This window comes from Amborella trichopoda, chromosome 5, assembly GCF_054954075.1.
Source record: "Amborella trichopoda isolate Santa Cruz 75 chromosome 5, AtrichopodaSantaCruz75HAP2 v2.0, whole genome shotgun sequence".
Lineage (NCBI taxonomy): Eukaryota > Viridiplantae > Streptophyta > Magnoliopsida > Amborellales > Amborellaceae > Amborella > Amborella trichopoda.
The window spans coordinates 6,371,215-6,393,193 of record NC_142340.1 but is presented as its reverse complement, the minus strand read 5'-3'; the positions used below and the strand labels follow the sequence as shown (position 1 = coordinate 6,393,193).

Here is a 21,979-nt window from a genome sequence, read left to right as displayed (position 1 = left end):
TAGATATATTTGATCGTCACTATTTTTTAAACTTAAAATTTCATAATTGAAAAAGTACAATTGGCCAACCTTCATCAACAAGCCATGGAAAAAGTACAATTGGCCAGCCTAGATTTTTAAGTGTTTATAAATAGTACAATTGGCCAGCTTAAGATTTAAATTTTTAAGTGTTTATAAGTAGTACAATTGGCCAGCTTAAGATTTTTAAATTACCATCACAATTTATGAAGTGTTGATAGATATATTTGATCATCACAATTTATGAAAAAAGTACCATCACAATTTATGAAGTGTTGATAGATATATTTGATCATCACAATTTATGAAAAAAGTCCACAAGTCATGGGGAAAGCACAATCGGCCAGCTTTCATCTACAAGCCTTGTGGCATAACCATCTGCTGCAGTTTTTCTCGGCACACCGTGCAAGCCCAAAGCCTTTCTCTTCCTAAATTCCCTGATGTGGGACTTGCTCCATCGGCTGCTGTATAATAACGTGTAGTTCTCGCTAGGTGCTTTCACCAGGTGCTACAAGTGTAGTCCATCCCTTAGCACTGCAAGCGTAGTTTTCACTAAGTGTTCTCACCAGTTGCTCCAAGTGTGTAATAAACACTGTGTTGTTGTATAATAACGCGCAGTCCAGCTCCAAGCGTCTTCAAAATAACGCGTAGTTTTCACAGGTGTTGTGTAATTATAAATATTTATAATACTATAAACAAAAAAATTCTATTTAATTATTTAATAATATTTATTCCTTTTTTATAATGTACAAAAGTAAAAGTACATAGTTAAGTTTTAATTGCATATAATTACATAAAAAATTCTATTTAATTCATTTACAAAAATTAGTATAATTATATTGAAAGTCGTATTGTTTATTTATCTTAATAACTTGTTAAACTTATGTCAGTATAATCATATGAATATGATCACATTACAATTTATAGGGGATTTTATTTTGTTTTTAATCATATGATATGGAAGTATTTTTCTACTAATATTTAATCATGTTTATTATTATATTATAATTAAATATTATACATTGATAACCAAATCTTGTATTTTATTTATTAATTTATTTATATTATAAATTTGTAATATATTACTTTTTCTTATAATTGTAAATAAGATTTTTTTAAATTAGATGATATTATAAGATCTTTTATATTTTTTTATTTGTATAATAAAATAGTTATAAAATATAAATTTATAAACCAACAACTTCAATTTCAATATATACTATTATACTTAGTTAGGTTGTAATAATTTTGGATGAGTAAAACAAAATAATAAATGTTTGATACTTTGATGTGATACTAATTTCACTTTATGTGTATAGTAAAATGATGATAAAAAAATAAAATACAAACCAATACTTGTAATTTCAATGTATAATATTGTATTTAGTTATGTTTTAATAAATGTTTGATGATAATCTTCATACAGGGATCGAACATCTCAATATTCGCTTATTGATGCAAAAAAAATAAAAATTATTAATATAATACCCTTATTTTTTATTGGATTCCTAAAAAATAATATTTATAATGATTTTTAATATTTTTTTTTGAAATTTTTTTTATGGTCGAATCCAACCGATTCGGCTGATTCACTATCTGAAAAACTGATTCACCAATCCGGATGAGTTTTGGGGGTGCCCGATCCGTAACACCGATCCGTTTTTTAAACCACTTGAAGCAATAATAGATTTTCATACCATCACAAGGTTTACAGCACCCCAAATGAATTTTCAGCAAAGTTTTGAGGCGCACCTTACTTCAATAGTATAAGGTTGATACCTTATACAAACCTCACCCCTTCAAATTTGTTATATTAAATGAACATAATTAATTCTTCACAATAAAATCTCATAATAAGAAAACGCAAATAATGGAAGGTGAAGTACTACGTTCTTGTTCCTTTTACTTCCAAATTAGATAAGTGAGGAGTTTCATATTATCAAGACTTTGTTTTGTTTCATACATGAAGAGGCCATTTGCATATCTGGAAATATATTGTTTGTAAAATATATTACTGGCGTAATGCATTACTACGTAATACATTACCTGTAAATGGATTGTTACTCTTTGGATAGTATTTAGATGCAACCTGAGAAATACATTGTTATTGTTTGGCTATGTCTGGAAGAAATATACGAAATGCATTACTAATATTTTACCGGCACGTGCCTATAAACTATCATTTCTTTCTTTTTTGTCACAAAATTCTATTAAAATGTAGAATTATCATTTCTTTCTATTTTGTTACAAAATTTACTACAATATGGAATGAAAATCATCATCACACCATTCTAAAAAGATTTTTAATAATAATATCATCACCATTCCAAAAAGATTTTCTAATAATAACTTATACCATTTTACCGTCATTGTGATACCATTTCTTACTTATTTTATATGCCTTTAGCACTTATATGGAATCACATGTCTTCTAACACGACATTGGTTTGAACATGATAAATCATTGGAACAATATGATTGGAATAACATGATTTTATTATGATAAGCGTTATTTTTATTTATTTATTATATAAGTCTTTCAAATGTCTCTATATATAATTTCAAATAAACAATAAATTTATGATACTAAATTCAAAATCTTTATGATACAAGTTAAAAAATGAGAAGAAGTTTGATTAGTAAACTAGAAGGTTTTGTAATTGCAATATAAATTTTTCAGGTATTGGAAGGGACGAAAGAGATATGTTATTTCAATTGAGATTTTAATAATCTCTTATGAGGATTATGTTGCGTGGAATTTTTTATTATGATTGTGTTCATTAATTACTGATTTTTATTTTATTATTTTTTATTTTATATGACAACGCCTTCAGACGAGGGAAGCTTAAAAAGGGAGAAATTTTTTTTAATCAGAATAGGATGGGCAAAAAACTAACGCTAAACTTTTCCCAAAATTACCCGTAACTCAAATTTTTCACCTATCACCTGGCGTAATGGATTTCTTGATTTTTTGGGAAATCTCGAGTAATCTCTTTCTATTTTCTTATAAAGTGTACCCAAACAATGAAAATGTCATATTTCATTGTAATCTATTATCACGTAATAGATTTCCAGGTACTTAAACGGCCCCGAAACTTTATTTATTAAAACTGATGGAGATGGAAAAAATATAAAACATGTTACTAAACAAATAAGGTTCAAGAGCACTCTTGGCATAATCGAATCATCAAAATGTACAACAAAAGAAAGAAAAGAAAAAAAAAAAGAAAAAATCGATTCCAAATCAAAATAAACCAATTAGAAGACAAAGCAATGGGAAACCAAATTCATTCCCATTGTATTAAGACTTTAAGGACATACTTTTCTCTTTTTTTTTCGCGATAAAACTGAGCCAGATGGTTCCAAGGGCCCTCATGTTTTTTATTTTTTTTACTTTTTATTTTATAAATATATTCACTATTGTTTAATCTAATCATGAAACACCTTTTATAATAATAAATAAAAATTGTTTGCTCTATTTTGGGTCACTGTGTAGAAAAGGTTGTTTCATGTAGAGAAGTTGATTCTCCTGCACTAATTTGTTATTCTTTTTACCGAAGTGATTCCAATAGTAGTTTTACGTGCTATCTCTTTTTGGAGATAGAAAGTCTCGGTTGCTATCAGGGTTATCTTTTTATAAAATGATTTAGTTATAAAATATCTATAATTCTAAAAAGATTGCTCGATTAGGTTTTGTCCAGAGTCAGAGCAATTACTTTGTGTCTTAAAATATATAATGTAACTCTCATTGGTATAATGAATTTTAGTTTGATATAGCTATAGATGTAGCCCCTTAGTGGTGAACCACGACAACCTTTGTGTTGTAATAGTATGTGTATTTTTATACTTCATGTTCTCACACTTGCAGTAATGATTTAAACTTCTGCTCATATTATTATGGACCCGATTTCTATGCAGCCAAGCCTGCATATGTAGAAATACAGGCCTCTTAATAAATCTATTCTTGAGATGGATTTTAAGACTTAATTTTTAAGGACATGTAATATCTAACATGGAGATCATGAATATGAAAAATAAATAGATTTTAAAAACTAAAAATAATAATTCTAATAAGAAAACATTTGGACTGTTAGTTTTTATTGTTTTTAGATGGAAGACCTACTTGCATCCATCTTTAAGGTGGATGCTCTACACTTTCTTGACCTCGTATGTAGAAATGCGGTCCAGCCCGCATGAAACAATTTTCCTATTATTATTTAGCCGGTTCAGCACACGGTACCGATGAGATCTAACATCCAAGTTCCTGTGAGGGATTATTAAACCCTAAGACCGTGCTTGCCCCGCGATTTTTATAAGATTTTTGAGGCATGGGCTAGCAATAACGTTCTTATTGTAATGTTTCAATAGTGGAGGCCATGATCAATGGGAACCACCAATCAAGAAATTTCTAAGGGTGTGATTGTGAGTGTTTGCTGGCCTCACAAATTGTTTTTGCTATTCCTTTGGTTATTTATCTGCATATTTGGAAACTTGTATCCATTCATTGCTTAGAGTGCTTTCTTTGATTCAAGTTAAAAGTGGATTTGCTGCAAAATTTGTTCTTATGACTCAATTAATGGGTGGAGGAATTTGACTAAGTTCAGTAAAGTATCAAGAATGTTTTCCATTTTCTCTTTTCGGTGGTTATAGCTTTAGTATTCGACCTTGGAATGTGATGCTACAATTGTAAAAAACTTAACCAATTAAGACGAAGCGTGATTCCTAGAAGCAACAACCAAATTTTTTGTCAATGTTATCCACAAATGCTGATGAAAATGAACAATCTTTCCTATGTTTGGGCTTTCATGTATTGTTTTTAACCATTGTAGCCTTTATTAATGACATCAGATTCTTATGCTAATAGCACCAGATGTACTAGTTGATCCGCAATGTTATAATCCTTTTTTTTCAGTCTTATGAGTTTTTATAATCAACTTCTTTTTTTTTGGTAATCATCGGTTGTAACCAGTGTTTTAAAAATAACATGAGAACCTAAATGAGTGTTTCTCTTACCAAATGTGCCATGAATCTTATCTTGTAGCCTATTGATCTAGATATAGATCAACATATTGCTCTTATAGCCTCATAATTCGAAAGCCAGTGTCTTGTAACTAGTTAACATAGAAAGACAATGCTGACCAGAAAGCACATTGTTTCCTTGAATTAGGCTCCAACATATTTTGCTAGTTTATAGTGGAGGTTGTTTAGAAACTGGCTGGATCAACTACCTTGGTAAAGGATCATATGCTTGTTCTATTTCCTTATTACTTGAATCAGTGGGAGTGCTTGATAATTTGAATTCCTTTCTTGAACCTCTCAAACGAGACCATTCCAGCTCTATACAAATCCTCAGTTCACTGATAACAGTGCTCATGTTGGGTCTTTGTTTGGCAGTGTCTGGTGTACATGCCAGTGCTGTCTTTGCTGCTTTCCACATCAAATCAATGTCGTACTCTCCTTGCAATCTTGGATCAACCACCCTAACGATGGCCCCATTAGCAAGCTCGGAAACTATATATTGTACAATGTGAATTTTTCTTTCATTAATAATTATTGCTGGCTGCCCTGTGATGAGCTCTAAGAGAACAATGCCAAAGCCGTAAACATCACTCTTCTCATTGAGTGTGTACTGAGTGTGATACCTCCAGTTGGTGGAGTCAGTTATGCTTTTACTTAATATACCCTAAAAGAGAGAATTCTTTTCAATCCACAGAAAATTGATCTTTTATGATGTTGTTTTTCTTCTATGGTTGGTGGCTGGACTTCTTGAATTGTCTATTGGCTCTAGGCTTACATGGTGGAAATGGATAGAAAATGAAAGAATATCCAAGTTATTACCTCGTAAGAATCTAGGAACAATATTTAGAAGCAAAACTAAATATTCTGGTATCAGATTGTTTGGAAGTAACATTCATGTTTTGTAAAAAACATAACTAAATTAAAACTGGCAAAATGGTGAAATTTTTACACAAGGGTTTTTTGTAGCTATGGTCCTCTCCGTCTCCCCCCTGACACTAACACAACAGTAAAAGAAAATAAAATAAAAAATTGGGGCAACTAAGGGAATCATTTCAGCTTATAGGAATTGAGAGCTCTGTGGCATATAGATGGAATTCACAGGGTAGTAAAAAATAAAAGAACCAAGAAAGTCTTCCCCTAGTAGCCTTTCTTCTAGCAGGGTTGGTTTTGGCTTGAGAGGTCCACAAAATAATCTGACATGTTTAGCTTTGTGTATTTCTTTGCCAAAATCCTTTTAGTGAGAAAGCTAAAGGATTGGAAGGTGGAGGATGCATGAAGGTCGGGAATACGGAGAGGAGAGATAAGAAAATAAAACAAGGTTTTTTTTACTCTAATTGTTATTTGGTTTGGTGGTTATGTTTTTTTCTGTTCAATAACTTACTCGGGATCCACATAACCTAGGGTGCCAACAGCTGCAGTTGATATATGACCATCTCCTTCAGTTGGCCCAAATCTAGACATGCTTCCATCTTTTCATTTAAGAGGATGTTGGAAGTGTTGACATCGCTATGAATGATTGGTGGCTTGCTTCCATTATGAAGATACTCCAATCCTACAACTAACCCAAAATATGTGGTGATAAATTTAGAAAAGGAATATAGAAGGAAGCTAGGCATGTTTACATGCATACCTTGTGCAGCACTAAGGGCTATTTGAAGACGACGTGCCCAATTTAAGACTCTGGGTTTGCTACTCTTGTCTGTATCAAATTGCATACTTCCGCATTCTTTTTATTCCTTGTGCTTTATGAACTTTATAATGGCCTAAGCTCATACTTCAATTTAAAATGCTGAGGGAAATGTACTCAATGAAATGTTGATATCTTAAGAGTGAAACATGTATTGGAACTCAGTAGATTGCATTGTTTTAATTGAAGCTATAATGATCTATGCAACATGCATGGGTTCAGGACAAGGTATATAAATTGAAAATCATAGCTATAGTAGCACAATGGTAATATAGCATGCTATATGCACTCTTCCACCCTTCAGAATATCTCTCTCTGGAAATCACTCTCCAGAAGAGAGATTTCCTATGAGATGGGAAAATGGCTCCATATCTTTAAAGGTATGAAGCCGCTTTCCCATGAAATGCCACTATTTTGTATGGTGGTCTGAATCTTGAGTGCTTTTGATCGTTGCATCTTTCTCACAAAACAATCATGGGAAAGTGGTGATCCAGCAGAAAATCTCTCTCCATGAGAGAGATATCGTACGAGACAAACATGCCCATAAAGACATATTCAATCGTAGAATTGCGGTAAAATACTTTGCAGATTAGTTTCTTTATTGAGTTCTACCAACCTATGGATTATGAGTCGCAATAATTATCTTCAAGTGCGAAGTAGTAGTACATGTCAAAATTAGAGTTTCAAACTATAGTCACAAGTGTCGATCTTATGAGGTGATCTCATTGCTTTCAGTTTTTGACTACCTTTTGAGTATTATCTGTCTCTTATCATCATTATTGATTTAGCTGTGATCTGAATTTTATATTCTACTTATCTTCTATTTCTTTATTGTTTTAACCACTTTCCTCTGGTCTCTTGCAAAATTAAAAGTGTTGTTGGCATTTTTAGCAACTGAACTTCTTCCTTGTCCAATTTGCAACTACGGAGTTGTCTTTTAAGATGTCAGTTTGTTGAAAATGACCTGTATCTGTTACTTTCAGGTCATGTGATTTTAGTTGAGCAGTAAATTTTTCTGGAGTGAATGTTGTTCTTTAGAAAAGTCCAAAAATAGCTCATCCAGTTAACTGTGGAAGATGCTCCATATTTCTACCAGTGACCAAATATCATTCTACTATCATGGAAGTCTGAATAACTGATAAAATAAAATTGTCTAAAATTAGCCCGCATATGGATGGCCACTATTGCCGTAAACTAGAAAATAGGGTTGAGGTGATATAATATAGATTATCATCATTATAATCATCATCAGTGCCTTATCCCTGTTTTGCCATTCTGCTCTGTCAAGGGCCATACCCTCAGTAATACCAAACATCTTTATATTTTTTCTCACTACTTCCATCCATGTCCTTCTTAGTTGTCCTTGCCCTTTAGACCTTTCACTTGAACCAAATAGTACCTCTTAACTAATGTTGTATTGGGTGTACGTTACACATGGCCCGCCCACCTAGGTCTACTTTCCTTCATCTTATCACCTACTGAAGCCACATCTAAGTTCCCTCGAACGTATTCATTTTATCCTTTCTTGTCTTGTCAATTATCCATAGGTGACATAATATAGACGATTATGTTAAAAGCTACATGCCCAATTTCTTGGAAAAAAGAAATAACTGAATGCAAATCCACATCAAGGTTATTTGACCCAAAACATATCTGACTGGACCTCATTGTCCCATTTCCAATCTTGAGCTGTGTAAAATGCTTAGATGGTAGACCATGAACTCATTCAGATAAGTTAGTAACCTTGTATATGGTTGTAAACTTGTAATTACTGGTCATTCTTCATAATCTGTTGAATGTAATACTGTTTGTAGGAGATTGTGCTTTTAGTCTATTTCTTTGGGAGCTAATATGAGCCTTTTGTCATTTCCTAGCATAGATTTCTGCTTTTGGGGTAATCTTTCATAGTATACATTGCAAAAGTTATGAAGATCCAATGTTGCATCATATTTATGTGATGCAAAATTTTCAGTTTGGACTAAATTCTAATAGTACTGAGCTTAGCCAAAAATAATCAACACATGCCCATCATAGTTATTCCCTAATTTAAACCTTAGAAAACACAACATAAGCTTGAACTGTGTGCTGTCAAGTGCATATTTGGCGGATTTGAAAGTCATCAGACCCAATATTCATCAAGTGGATATCGGAGTGGTGGTCTTACAAGGACCATCCATTGAGAGCCTCCATCTGACTGGCATGCTTTTGGTCCATCACGTGATGATTTCAGGACTCTTAGAGATAGTGATCTTGTAACCTTATTATTGTTTTGTTCTTTTTCTTTAGGTTCATATTGTCATATCTTCATCCTTATAATACTATTGTCATTCTTATACTTGTGTGCAATTGTGCTAATATATAGATACTCCTTTTTATTATTTGTGTATGTGTGTGTGGACGTATGTGTATCACCAAATCAATAAAAAAATCATTTGGGTTCTTTTCACAAGTAGTGCTGTTTATTGATGACTAAATTCATGGATTTGCTGTAATATGATGTTTCATTTCCTTGCATCTATGGATGTACTCGACACAATGTATAAGAAATTGTATGCTTATACTAATTCTATGCTTGAACTAGAGGATTATAAAGGGAACTTATTGATCATTATTCAATATTTTTTGAAACTAGAAAGGAGAAAATTACATGGATAAATGGGAAACAAGATTATTGTGAACCAGGAGTCATACCTGACGGCATCTCTTTCAGATTTCCTTCAGACATGTACTCATAGATGAGAATTTTTTCCTTGCCTTCCTCACTATCAAAGAGACTAAGTACTTGTGATGAACCCTCATCAGCAGTTTGACCTGCATGATCAACTCCCAATGCACATGTTCTCGTTTCTGGTGTACACACACATTTCAGATCATATTTAGTTTTTTATTTTTTCTTTTTTTTTCCCATACAAACCTCAGCGGAGAATCCCCTTGATCCCTGCCTTGATTCTTGGGAGAGTGTCTTCGTATCCATTTTCTAGATGTCCATAGTAAATAGTCCCAAAGCCTACTTTACCGATGACCTTTTCAAAGTTATTGATGATATTTATGATCTCTGCATGTGAAAATGCTCGAGCTTCATCTGGTTCTGATAATTCTCCTTTTTTCCATTTCAAATCCCTCTATACCTGATACAGTTAATGCAGAGTGAGAAGCTAAATGTTTCCTTTTAATATTGGGGAAAACGCTTCCTTTTAATATTTTTGTCTGTCGGGCCCAAGAATTACTAGAATACAGGTCTGAATTGTCATCTGAACTTTTTTGCCTCAAATTTATGGGCAAATTCGCCTTCGTAGTTCTTTAAACTTGCAGTCTTACAAAGATTCCTTAAAACATTTTGAAGTTCTATAGTTTTTAGAAAAATGATCATGTGACTAGATTTTGAGAGACTAAACTACTCGAAATTCATAGATAGGGCTACCTTTTCATTGCCAAATTACAATGGAGCCGTGACCTCCATACTATGGACCTATCACCAATTACCACAATGACAATGCATTTTCATCAACTTGGGAAGGCCTGGCTTTGTGCAAGGACCTAACCTTTGGTGCTATAGGCACAAGGTTGAAAACTTAAAACCATCGATTTTGGCTCATCCACAGAAAAGTTGAGTAGGTAGCAATTGTATGGCTTTTAACGAGGTGATTCCTAGCATTAAAATTGAAATCTTGTCAGCGTTTTTTATTTTTTAAGAATGATCTTTGACAATGGCGGATTTCGCATGTGATGTTCCCTTCATGGAGGTTGCATTTTCCAATTTTCAGGTTTAGTTTCTAGTCTTGGTCTTTCATCTCAGTGTCTTTGTTCAGTAGGATGTTAGGGTCTTGATCTTTATTTACCATTTCATTCTTTCCCTAGAACTATTCAATTACTTACCAAAACCTTTCTGGAAATTGAACTTTTACATGAAGGTTATGAGAGCAATTTGGATGTAGAAAGAAAACCAGTGATTTCTAGGGACATGATTAAATTGCCTGAACTTGTTCTTAGTTTACTAACTAAATTCTTAAAGCATCTTGAATCATAAACTGATGATTGCTCTTTGAGGAAGCAGTGTACAACTTATAATTTTCAAAACAAGTATTCATTCATGTGATGAATGTAACACATACATATTGTAGTGGCAAAACATCTTTTCACAATCATGCTGGCCGCTTTCCCAAAGGAAACTTGTACACAAGCAGCACTTGACTAAAAATCATCATTTGACATGTTGAACTGGCTAATTGCCGATTTGCCCTGGCAGAATGCTATTTTGCCTTGGATGGTATGTAACTAGGAATTCACACCTGGTGCAATAAAGTACTGGTAAGTTAAACTGGAAATGGGACATTATATAGCAATTTTTGGATGTACTATTGGTGCTAAATATATTAGACCAAATGTCAGTGTTGATGAGTAAACTGAAGCTCACCCTGTGTTTTTCTTCTGTTCAATATGAATCCTATGGCCAAAGCAATGAACAAGCAATTGCAGCACCAGTAGATGCAACCGCAATAACCACAGTCTTCTTTTGACTGGTTGGAGATTGTGAGTTGGGGGTTAGAATGTTGGGATTTTCATTGCTACTGCACAAGTTCAAAGACCCAATGAATCAGTTTAACTGATGCATAAATATAACAAAATAGAAATACATTTAAGAATTCTAACCTTAGTAGAAGTGTTCTGCTGGCATTTTTATCTAGCAGTGCCCTTGGAACCTGCCCACTTAGATTATTTCTTGATAAATCTCTGTAAATGAAAACCATGCTGATGTATTATATCACGTGTTTTTCTTTTCCTTGCTCTTACACATGCTATATTCGACGACACTTACAATGTTTTTAGTTCCATCAAATCAGCTAGAAATTCTGGTATGGCACCCATCACCTTATTGTTTGATAAATTCCTGGTCCAATAATAGCAAAAAAAACAGAGAAATTACAAGTTCAAGTGCAAGAGATCAATGATTTTACAAGTTCAAGTGCCAGAGAGCCACGATTTATTGAAAATAGTCACTTCTTCGGTAGCACTAGTTATGCCACATTCATGAAATTATTCGAAGTAGTCATTGGAACTTCCAATGTTACAATTCCATTATTTATTGAAAATGAATGCAGTGAATGGGTTGAGAAATGAATGATGTGAATTGGTGGAGAAATGTTGGGGAAATTTTGAGACATATAGCAAGAGTTCTATAAGAATAGGTTTTCTTGAAGTTGGTTTTCTAGGTTTCTTGGGTATTGGGAGGAACACACTGAATCTGAATCTTGTATTTACTTCTAGATTTTTTTTTATTTGTTTTTATTTGATATTTCTATAAACTGGAATTGTATATTTTAAGTATAGATTGGTTGGTGATTTTGTTTGCAAAGAGATAAATAATTGTACCCAAGTGACGTTCCCACACCCCACTAGCCTTGAAAGGGCAAGAAGTCGCTTGTTAGCTAACTAGCATAGATAGTAATGTCACTTATGATAAGCATCATAATGCAGAATGCGCTTCTCTCTTGATAGTTTTGCATATGGAATACACTTATTATAAACATCTTAATGGAGCTAACATTTTAAATTCGACTAATATTATGAATGAGCCTATTCTATTGCATGCTTTCTTAGTAGCATGCCCATGAGGTGGAATTGCTCATGTCATGCCCCCTTATTAATGTAATTGAGTCAGGATTTTTATGGTTTTCATGAAGGCACTTTGGTTTAGTGGTGGTTTTGGGAGTTGGATATCTATTTTGTAGATCTGTCCCTTTACTTGGTTATTTTAGTTTATACTCTTCCAAACTTTTTGTTGGTTATTTTAGTTTATACTCTTCCAAACTTATTGGACTATCATTTCGTATCCTCATGATGATCTCTGAATTCAGCTTAGTGTTAACCAGTTTTTTCTGTGGCATTCTATTCCATTATCAGAGATCTGCACACCTCATAGAACCACTTGTTACTTGTCCTTTTAGGCCTCATACATCATGTCCAAAAGGGGAAGATATTTGTGGTAGTATTGCTTACATCTCATTATTTGGAGGTGAAATTTAATTTTGGTTATTAGATATGTTTTGTTCTTTAGAGATGAAATATTTGGCTGTAAATGGGAGAGTGATTGTCATTATATATAAAAGGTTGGTGTTATTATGTTGCTATAAATTTGATGATTTTGTTATGCTCATAATTTGGGGTGTTTCTCCGATAAAAACTTAAAAAATACTTTAATGGAATTTCAAGTGAGGTTCCTTTTGTGGCTTTGGAAGTCACTTTTTCTCTCTTTGATAATTGGCGCAAAACTTGTCCAAGTAAATATTCTTGCAGTTTGAAACTCAATTTCATACAAAAAGTTCCTTATTGCAATGTGCTTGTAGGATCATCTGTGTGAGTAGTTCTAATTACCAAACTTACAAATATTCAAGTGCATTGAGGTTGGCCATAGAAACCGGAATTTCTCCTTCTAATCCACTCGCCGAGAGTTCCCTGCAAATAAAGCACATTGGTTGCCTGCTTTATTATGTTCAAACACAATAATGAAGGAAACCAGGTAGTGAGACAGGTTACTTACAATGATATAATTCTTGAGTCTGGCATCTCATTGCAGGTTGCTTCCCATGGGTAGCCTTGGGGAAGACAAGGATCCCCAACCCAACTCCTATTCTTCAGTCCAAGTTTATCTTTAATATCCAATAGTGCAGTAACTGAGAAATACCACAGTTATGTTAGTTGAGTTTTTTCTTTATGTGAGTAGTGTGTGGCTGTGTGTTCATGTAGAAGGGGCATAGCTCAAATAGAAGGCACTTTGTTCATGGCTCCACATACACACACAAATCCATGCATGCATCCACATTATGGGTATATGCACTATGCACAAGTTGTTCATGGTTACACACCATCTTGAGCATTGGTTGCATGTGGAGAAGGTGCATTGGCCACATACAGTTCGACTGCGTTAAGAATAGGAGGGAGATCAGATGACTCAGTTGCCATGATATCAATTATATACCCTTGGGAGCGCAACTCAGGATTAGTCGTGCCCCCCCAAGACAGTCTGTGATCGAGGTTGAATGAGTCGAACCATAGCTCCCGTTGAGATAGATGCTCAGCTTTCGAGTCAAATTCTGGGTGTTGAGTACTTTGGCAAAGAAGAAATAGAAGTAGAAGGGAGAGTTTGGGTTCCATGACGGGGACCCCCAATGGAGGCTTATGTTGTCAGTTTTGTGCATGGGCTGTGCAGCGGTTTGCATGACTTGAATAGGCGGATGGTAGTTGTCGTCAGACTTTATGCTTATGGCAGCTGAAGTATTAAGATTGATCAAGCCATTGAAGGTAGATGGCACCCATATTCGATCGTAAGGGTCTGATTTGTACCTATGAGAAAAACAGAAAAAAGTAGAAATAAGTTTCTCACTAATTTGTTTGATTAGCTTCTCCAAGTATGAAGTCCTTTCCCTGAAATTTATCCTTAATTTTGGGCACTTACATTGAGTAGAACTTTGTTGTAGTCTTGAACTTCTGCCATCTCAGAATTTGAGTTAGACATAAAGAGAAGAACTAGATTAAAATGCATGGTTTGTTTCAAATTTGCCCGAAATTCAACTGATTTAAAGGTCCAAAGTCTGGAATTTGGGTCACTTTCTGCAGCTCCACTCTCTTCCTAGATTTCAATAGGATGTTTTTGTTTATATTTCGTCAAACTTAAGGGTCTTTTTTTTTTTTTTTTTGTCATTTACTTTTGGTAGCAAAAGAGTTATTGTGGATTCTTTGTCTAGAATACTTTTTATAAAAAAAAAATTAGTGTACCAATGGATATGTATATGTGTTTTGTTGTGGGGGAGATAAATCGAGGGAATTATAGCTTGGGTCATGTGCTTTCTAGCTGAGAAGCCAGAAGGTCCTATTTCTTTAAGGGGTAGTTGGAATGAGTTGCACCAGAAACTCTTTGTAAAAGCTTGTTTTCTGAGTTCTCTTTCATCTTTCACGGGAGGATTGACTTTAAAATAATGCTCGAGACACCTTGATCATTCTTGTGGAATACTTGTTCTTTTTTTGTCTTAAAAGTGGTCACTAGGTCTATAAAAAACAATTTGGACGTTTTGAAGTTCTTAAAATCCACTTGACTAGGTTTTTCTTGGCCATCTTACCTCTTGGTATAGTATTGGGCACAGAATCCTCTCCTTCTGAAAATATCATGGTAAAGCATCTCCATAAATATATCAGGTGTTTAAGACATCCAATCTAAATTTTAACTAGTTACTTTATAAAAGGAGTATGACACAACTACTTTTTCCCATTATTTGTATTTTAAATACCTTAATAACCATGGTTCTGACTTCAAAACTCAGAAAAATCGAGGCTATTTACGTAACTTGCTTTGATTTAACCGCTCAAGTCAGTTTACGGCAACGACCCTACTTGTTCTGGGATCTTGAATCCACAAACATTAGGAAAACCAGAGATGAAGGCAAGGTTCTAGCCATCACTAACCTAAGGTTTATAGGCGAAAGGCTCCCTACGTCAAGTCTCCAGTAAGTTGTCAAAGACGACGAACTATTGACTATAGTATACATGTTGTCAGGCAATATCCGAAGCTCTAATGCAGATATGAAACGTGTCCCAAGGCCTATATTCACTAGACATATAGCCATAGAATTCGCCTTACTCAAGCTGATAATCTCAGTCCATACTAGATCATAGAAACTCTTAAATCTCACATTATACCAGAAGTCCACTCCGAAGTACAGGTCGAACTTAGGCAACTTGAAGATGGAATCATAGTTTGCATGCAAGAACCAAGCCCTGATCAGATATCGGCGGTTATTGATCAAGCCAGTCACAATTCCTTTGTCCATGTTTAAACATTCGAAGATGCTGGTACTGCATCGGTTGAGTGCTATCATCGATTGGCATAACTTCTCCGGTATCTACATAATTTACATCGGAAGTATAAATGATAGTGGTGTTTGGATCCTGGTAGCTCCCTCCAAGATGTCCACAATCCATGCTTATGAATCCTGAATCAAATCACACACTTAATCTCGATGTGCTTTATGCATTCTAAAAGCGCTTCATGTTCCAACTTTTTTTTTTTTTTTCAGTTTTTTAAATCACAAATGTTAACACATCACTCATGTTAAATTTTGATAAATTTCCCGTCTCGAAAAGCATACTATGGTGCAGATTTGAAAACCAAGGTTATACGGTGATGGAAAGAAATTGAGACCTACCGCTTGGTCAAATGTCATGTTTTTTATTGATTCTCTTCATGTCTCCCATCTATCAAGTTACTGGGCCGTCAAATGTTGGAAATATGGGACTAGATTAATTTTATTTTTAGTTTTTAATTTAAAATACTCTGATGTTTTGAAAAATCGGACCAGTGTACTTCGACAAAATTTTTTTTACTGATGATACATTTGGTATATATGAAAATACTTCCGTGAAAGCATTTTCATATGAAAACTCCCTCATGTGATTGAGATAAACGATCGTAATGTATACGATCCCTTTGAAATATGGCTGTAAAGCCTGTTATAATTGATGATATAATGTTAATGGCCCTTGGCTATCATCATGGAGTAATGATTTTCTCTAACCACAATCCATAACTACAAATGCTAGTGGTACCTTTAGGTTTCGACTAGGCCCCGAGGTGCTCTTCTCCCCTTTAACCATCAGTAACCTTTTCAACTTGTTTAAACAATGAGATATAGAGTATTTTTATGATATAAAGATATAAAGAAATAAAGTAGGGAAAATATCAATAAAGTGGTTATATCAACTAATATACTAATAAACTCGTTACTCTACTCAACTTACTTCACTTAGGTACTTCCTGGTTCCAGGTACGGAACCCTAGGGTTGGCAATGGGTTGGGTCGGGATCTACCCAGACCCCACCGGACTAGGTCCCACCTAGACTTGGTTCTAAAAATTTTAAAAATAAAAATTTATTTTATATGTTATTTAGTGTATAATTTATATTTTATACATATTTTATTCTAGGTCAGGTCGGGTCAGGTTTGGTCAACCTCAATCCTTCCAAAACATGGACTGGGACCTGTTCGGCCCGACTCAATTGCCACCCTTACAAAACCCTGAGGTAGTGAGCATATTTTATAATTATTGCACTTAAGGTACTTGAGCCAAATGATCTAACACCTTTGCATATTTTAGGTTTCTAAACCTAGAACATGTTTTTATCATTAAAAAACTTGTTTTGGCTTTTGAACTAAGAACAACCATGAGTATTTATGTCATTTGAATTGGGTGACTCAAGTTAGGCTAAATTAATAAAGTTCCCCACTTGTTTTAGGTTCCAAACTCTGAATAAATTTTTTTTAGTGAAAACCATATTTTGGGTTTTAAATTTTTTTTAGTGAAAACCATATTTTGGGTTTAAAACTCAAGCTTAGATATTTAGGGCATGGGTCAAATTACCAAGATAAGCTGGCTTGTTCAGGGCTACAATTTGCAACTTACATATCTGAAATAAGGGCAATCTGGGCATTATGTCACAACATCTCAAGGAGGAATCTAAATGGGAAAAACTCTTAAACAGTAATTAATTTGTTGTAAAACCTTCTATTTAACCACCTCATTGATTTTTTTGTGGAGTTTTAACCATTTTAGTGATAATTTTCCCTAAAAAATGTTGTTATGTATGTGATAACATGGTGTGGAATAATTTGTTGCTTTGGGTTCATAGAGCAATATAGAGATGACAAAATTGTTTGAATTCATTTCCAAAGGAGGTATCCAATAATTTCCCAATGTCAAGCTTGCAAATTACATAAAAATTTCAGGAAATTAGTCGAAAGAATTGTAAGTTGCTTGTATGCACCTTCTTGTCAGTATAATAAGCACAAGAAATGCAGAGACAAAATTAGCTTCCTCCTCTCCATTTCTTCTCATCAATGACCCAAGATAAGCTCTACATTATATAACATGAGGCTAATATGGAGGTTCATGATTTTTATCAGGAAAATAAGGATAATTTTTTAATAAGAACGTGCCTTTGAAAATGAGGCATTAGATGAGAGGTTTTGTCATTTCAATATCATTTGAATTGGTCACAGAAGATCAATTTAGATGTCATTTAGATTTGAATTGGTCAGTTATGGTATTCTAATAAATAATATCTTGTGATAATAAGTTTCTCTAAGGAGGAAAATGAAAAGTTTAGTTTTAGGCATAAACTTATGAACATGGTTTTGGTGAGTCAGCTGACTCACTACTGTTATGCGGTCCCTCATGCATTAAATGACCATCTCTAAGATGGACGTCAAATAATAGTGCATCCACAAAAAGTTAAAATCGATAGTTGGAAAAGCAATTTGAATTACAGTATTTATACCAGTTGAGATATCGTATGGCTGAAAATTAGTCTCATATTTTATTTTTTATATTTCATTTAAATAAGATACTTATCTAAGCACGCTTCAATCTAAACCATTGATTTAGGCGTCCACATCATGTGGACGGAATACCAACCCTTCATTAATAGCTAGAATGAGTAGATAGCTTCTTCATAATTACGGGTCCAAAAATTGTTTGCATACATACATTTTGCTCTCATAAAAGCTAGTGTTGGTAATCAGGTCGGGTCGACCCGTGGACTCTGCAAGACAACCCTACTTGCAAGCGGATATGAATTGAGCTTCTAGATGCAACGGTTCAGGTCTGGGTCCAAAAGCGTGGACCCAAAACTTAGGCTTGGCCCACCCGGCCTACTATATTCTATATTTAATAATATACAAAAAATAAAATTTTATATTTCATCTAGCTTTTTATTTTTGATATTTTCATCCATTTTTTATGAAATTAGAGAGAGACAAAAAAATGAGGGGCCAGCAAAGAGGTGTTATGAGGGCGGCGGGTCGATACCTGACCTGGTAAAAACCATTCATGTCCGAGTCAGCCGACTAAAAAGGACATTGGGAAAATGGGACAGTGACCCTACACAGTTTTGTAAACCAAACCGCGGTCCCACATCAATGACAATTTGAGGAAAATAGGAAAGTGCCCTCATGACAATATTTATTCCAAGAGTGCCATTGGTCAATTATAATGTATAGACAAACTGCCATCCATCGATTTCATTACACCTTTTTTTTTAGGACCGATTCTATGAGTCGATGTAGAAATGAGGTGCCTACTAAAAATATATTTTTGAGATGGATTTTTTGACGTAATTTTTAAGGATATGTAATCTCTAACATGGAGATTATGAATATGAAAAAATAAATAAATTTTGAAAATTAAAAACATTAATTCTGTTAAGAAAATATTTGGATTGTTAGTTTCAATTGTTTTTAGATGGACCACCTATTTGCATCCATCTTTAAGATGGATGCTTTATACCTCTGAACCGCATATGTAGAAATACGGTCCAGCCGTATGAAACAATTTTTTTTGTTTTTTTTGGAACCTTTATGTCTATTAAATGACACTCTTAAAATCACACATTTTGAAATTTAAGGGGCAAGAATAATTGTAAACTTCCACGTACAAAAGATAAATGGTCTCTTTGTAAATAATCCCTAGATTTAAAAAAAATAAATAAGTGATATGATGGGACCACCAAATTGGATATCTGTTCCCATAAATCAGACACCAAATTTGGGGGTTTTCTTGGTCTCTAAAGCTCTTGAATAAATATCTCAAATTAAAGTACCTTCTAAGGATGAATTTGGACCGGTAATTTGAGGCCCAATCTGGGGAGTTGTGTGCCAGCACATATTTTAGATCACAAAATTGATGAAGTCAATTTGAAAATTTTGGCATCATGAAAATTCCCCAACATACTTTGGCCATCGGACCACATGCCACAAGTGGAGATAGGAAAAAGACAGAGTCTAGCTCTCAACATCTAGAGAAACTAAGTGCGATTGATAAATAATATAAAGGAAAAACTTCACATAAGGCGTCCACCTTATACTATAAAAGTGAGGCATGCCCCAAGAAAATACTAAAAAAGATTGTTCTAATGTCGAAAAGGCATGCATTAAATTGATCATCTCTACCTCAAGATTTATGGACAAAAAGCAATAAAAAAATAGTGCATCTTGGATCATATTATATTTGTCAGATCGGTGTTTCGAAATTACCCCCAATAGCTTTTTCTCATCGTTAAGAGTATTTTTTAGTCATTGTAAAAGGCACTTTAAAATGGGGCATTATAAGCTATTTTGGAGAGTGCGTGTGAAGGATAGCTCTTGATGAGGTTGAGATTGGGGGTTTTGTACCCTATTTTGGGTGGTTTCATTGTGATTTTCTATTATAGATAGAACCTTAAAGTTAAGGGAAGTTTTGATGGTTCTTTTGTGGTAGTCAAAAGAAAAATTTATGGTGTTTTACTAATTGCAAGGTAACCATTGTATTTACCCCATTTTGTAATTCTTTTATAATAATAAAATCATTTTATTCCCAGTTGTCCATAGATGTAGCCCAAATAGGCTAAATCACGTATGTTTGCATGTTGATAGTGTTTAGATTATGATTTGTAAATTGTTGTGGTTTTGAGTTTTTTCGATTTCGCATCTTTTGGTTTCATATTATTTTTCTTGAAAATTTATTGTAACAAATATATTCTGAGGTTTGTTGGAGTGTTAAAATTGATTTACAAGTGCTAAGTGAGTGAGTTAGATGTGGAGATTAGTTGTAGTGAGGGATTCATGCAAACATGGGCAATCGAGAAAGTCAACTTCCAACCAGTTGTATCAAAGCTCAAGGGAAGTGTGTAATAATTTGAGAAAATAACAAGTTACTAATTTGAAGTAGAGAAGTTTGATGGAAAGATAATTTTAAATTTTAGAAAATAAAAATTTAAGATATATTGGTGCAACAAGGTCAATATAAAGCATTACAAGGAAAATAAAAAAAAGTGAATAATATAAAGGAAGATGATTGTGAAGAATTTGATAGGAAGACGCTTGCTAATATTTTCTTGTGTTTATCAAATAAAATAATAGTAGGAGAAATGATGGCAGAGGATTTTTGAGCAATGTTAGGAAGCTTGTTCTAAACCATATCCCTCACAAGTAGAATTTTCTTTTAAAAACAAAAATTGTATTCCTTGAGGATGAAACAAGTTGAAAGTGTCAAAGTGCTTAAATGAATTCAAAAACATAAATTTGTCAACTCAAGATTATTAGGGTGAAGATAAATGAAAAAGATAAGGCGGTGATATTGATTTAATCATTACCGGAGTCTTATGATAACTTTTTTATTGCCTTGAATTGTAAGAATGAGGAATCCCTGAAAATATATTCATTTTGTAATGCTTTCTTTGCCGGTGAACTTCGAAAGAAGGTATAGACGGATAGTTTGATGGTTCAAGAAGGGATGTACTTGTCGGAAGAGGTCCGTCAAATAAAAAGGGTGGTTTACCAAGAAGTTCCTCAAGTGGTACGGCTTATCTCCTATCAAAGTCAAGATCTTATGACAAAAAGTGATTGTTGATTTTGTGGCAAGCCCAACCACAAAAAGAAATATTGTTGGGAGAAAAGGGTAAATTCTTTGAAGGGTTTAGGTTTGATAATGAAATGGCAAGGTGAAGCCAAGAATAAGATTCACTTGGTTAAAAAAAGAACATTCAGCTATTAAAGATGAGGTGTTGATGGTAGGATGCAATCTTACGTACTAACACAGTTGGATTCGTAATACTGGTGTCTGCCCAAATAGATAAAGGGTTGATGCATATAAGCTATGTGAGAGGGTATGTTAGAATTAATGGAAAACAACTTAATGACTAACGCAATTGGAATAGGTTCGATCTGCATAAGAATGCATGCTGGAGTGGTTTAAACTTTTGAAAATGTGAAGCATGTGTCAAGATTAAAAATACCTTCGTTTCGCTTTCTTCTCTAAATATGAAAGGTTACAAATTTACTAGAAAAGCTGGAACACTCAAAGTTTGAAAAGAGGTTCTAGTTATGTGAAGTGTGTTTGGGAAGGAAATGTGTAAATTGTTAGGAAATACAATTGCCAAAGTAAATTTGGTTGAAGAGAAAGATAAAACTCAAAATAGGGAATGTGATTTGACAATGAAATATCTTAACGGTGAAAGCAAGGCCTTGGCAAAGATGTCGTTGAAGAGGTTGCATCCCCAAAATTTAAAGCCCTAAAGTTAATCTTAGATGGGATTTTACCCTAAGAAATAAATAGGCAGTATACTCCTGCAGGAATACAATATCTTTAAGCTTTGTTTTGTTTTGGGATGAGACGAGGATTTTCTTTGACAAACCATGGTGGGCTTTTGAGAGGAATGGCAACATCGTAATTT

General features: G+C 33.9%; 1 protein-coding gene and 1 long non-coding RNA gene across 2 annotated transcripts; one reads left to right on the top strand and one right to left on the bottom strand.

Annotated features, from left to right (window-relative positions):
- The first annotated feature begins 4,259 nt into the window (after nt 1-4,259).
- Nucleotides 4,260-5,724, top strand: LOC148781909 (uncharacterized). Its single transcript, XR_016055789.1, has 2 exons — nt 4,260-4,440; nt 5,413-5,724. It is a non-coding gene; the product is annotated as an uncharacterized LOC148781909 (long non-coding RNA).
- Nucleotides 5,725-11,168: 5,444 nt separating this feature from the next.
- On the bottom strand, nt 11,169-15,546 carry LOC18443527 (putative leucine-rich repeat receptor-like protein kinase At2g19210). The gene is made up of 8 exons (XM_088867810.1): nt 15,182-15,546; nt 13,976-14,065; nt 13,588-13,829; nt 13,263-13,395; nt 13,106-13,177; nt 11,541-11,612; nt 11,375-11,455; nt 11,169-11,292 (listed from the first exon to the last, which is right to left on the bottom strand). Exons 1-8 carry the CDS (start codon nt 15,544-15,546, stop codon nt 11,169-11,171), a joined length of 1,179 nt encoding a protein of 392 aa, XP_088723936.1.
- Nucleotides 15,547-21,979: the final 6,433 nt, after the last annotated feature.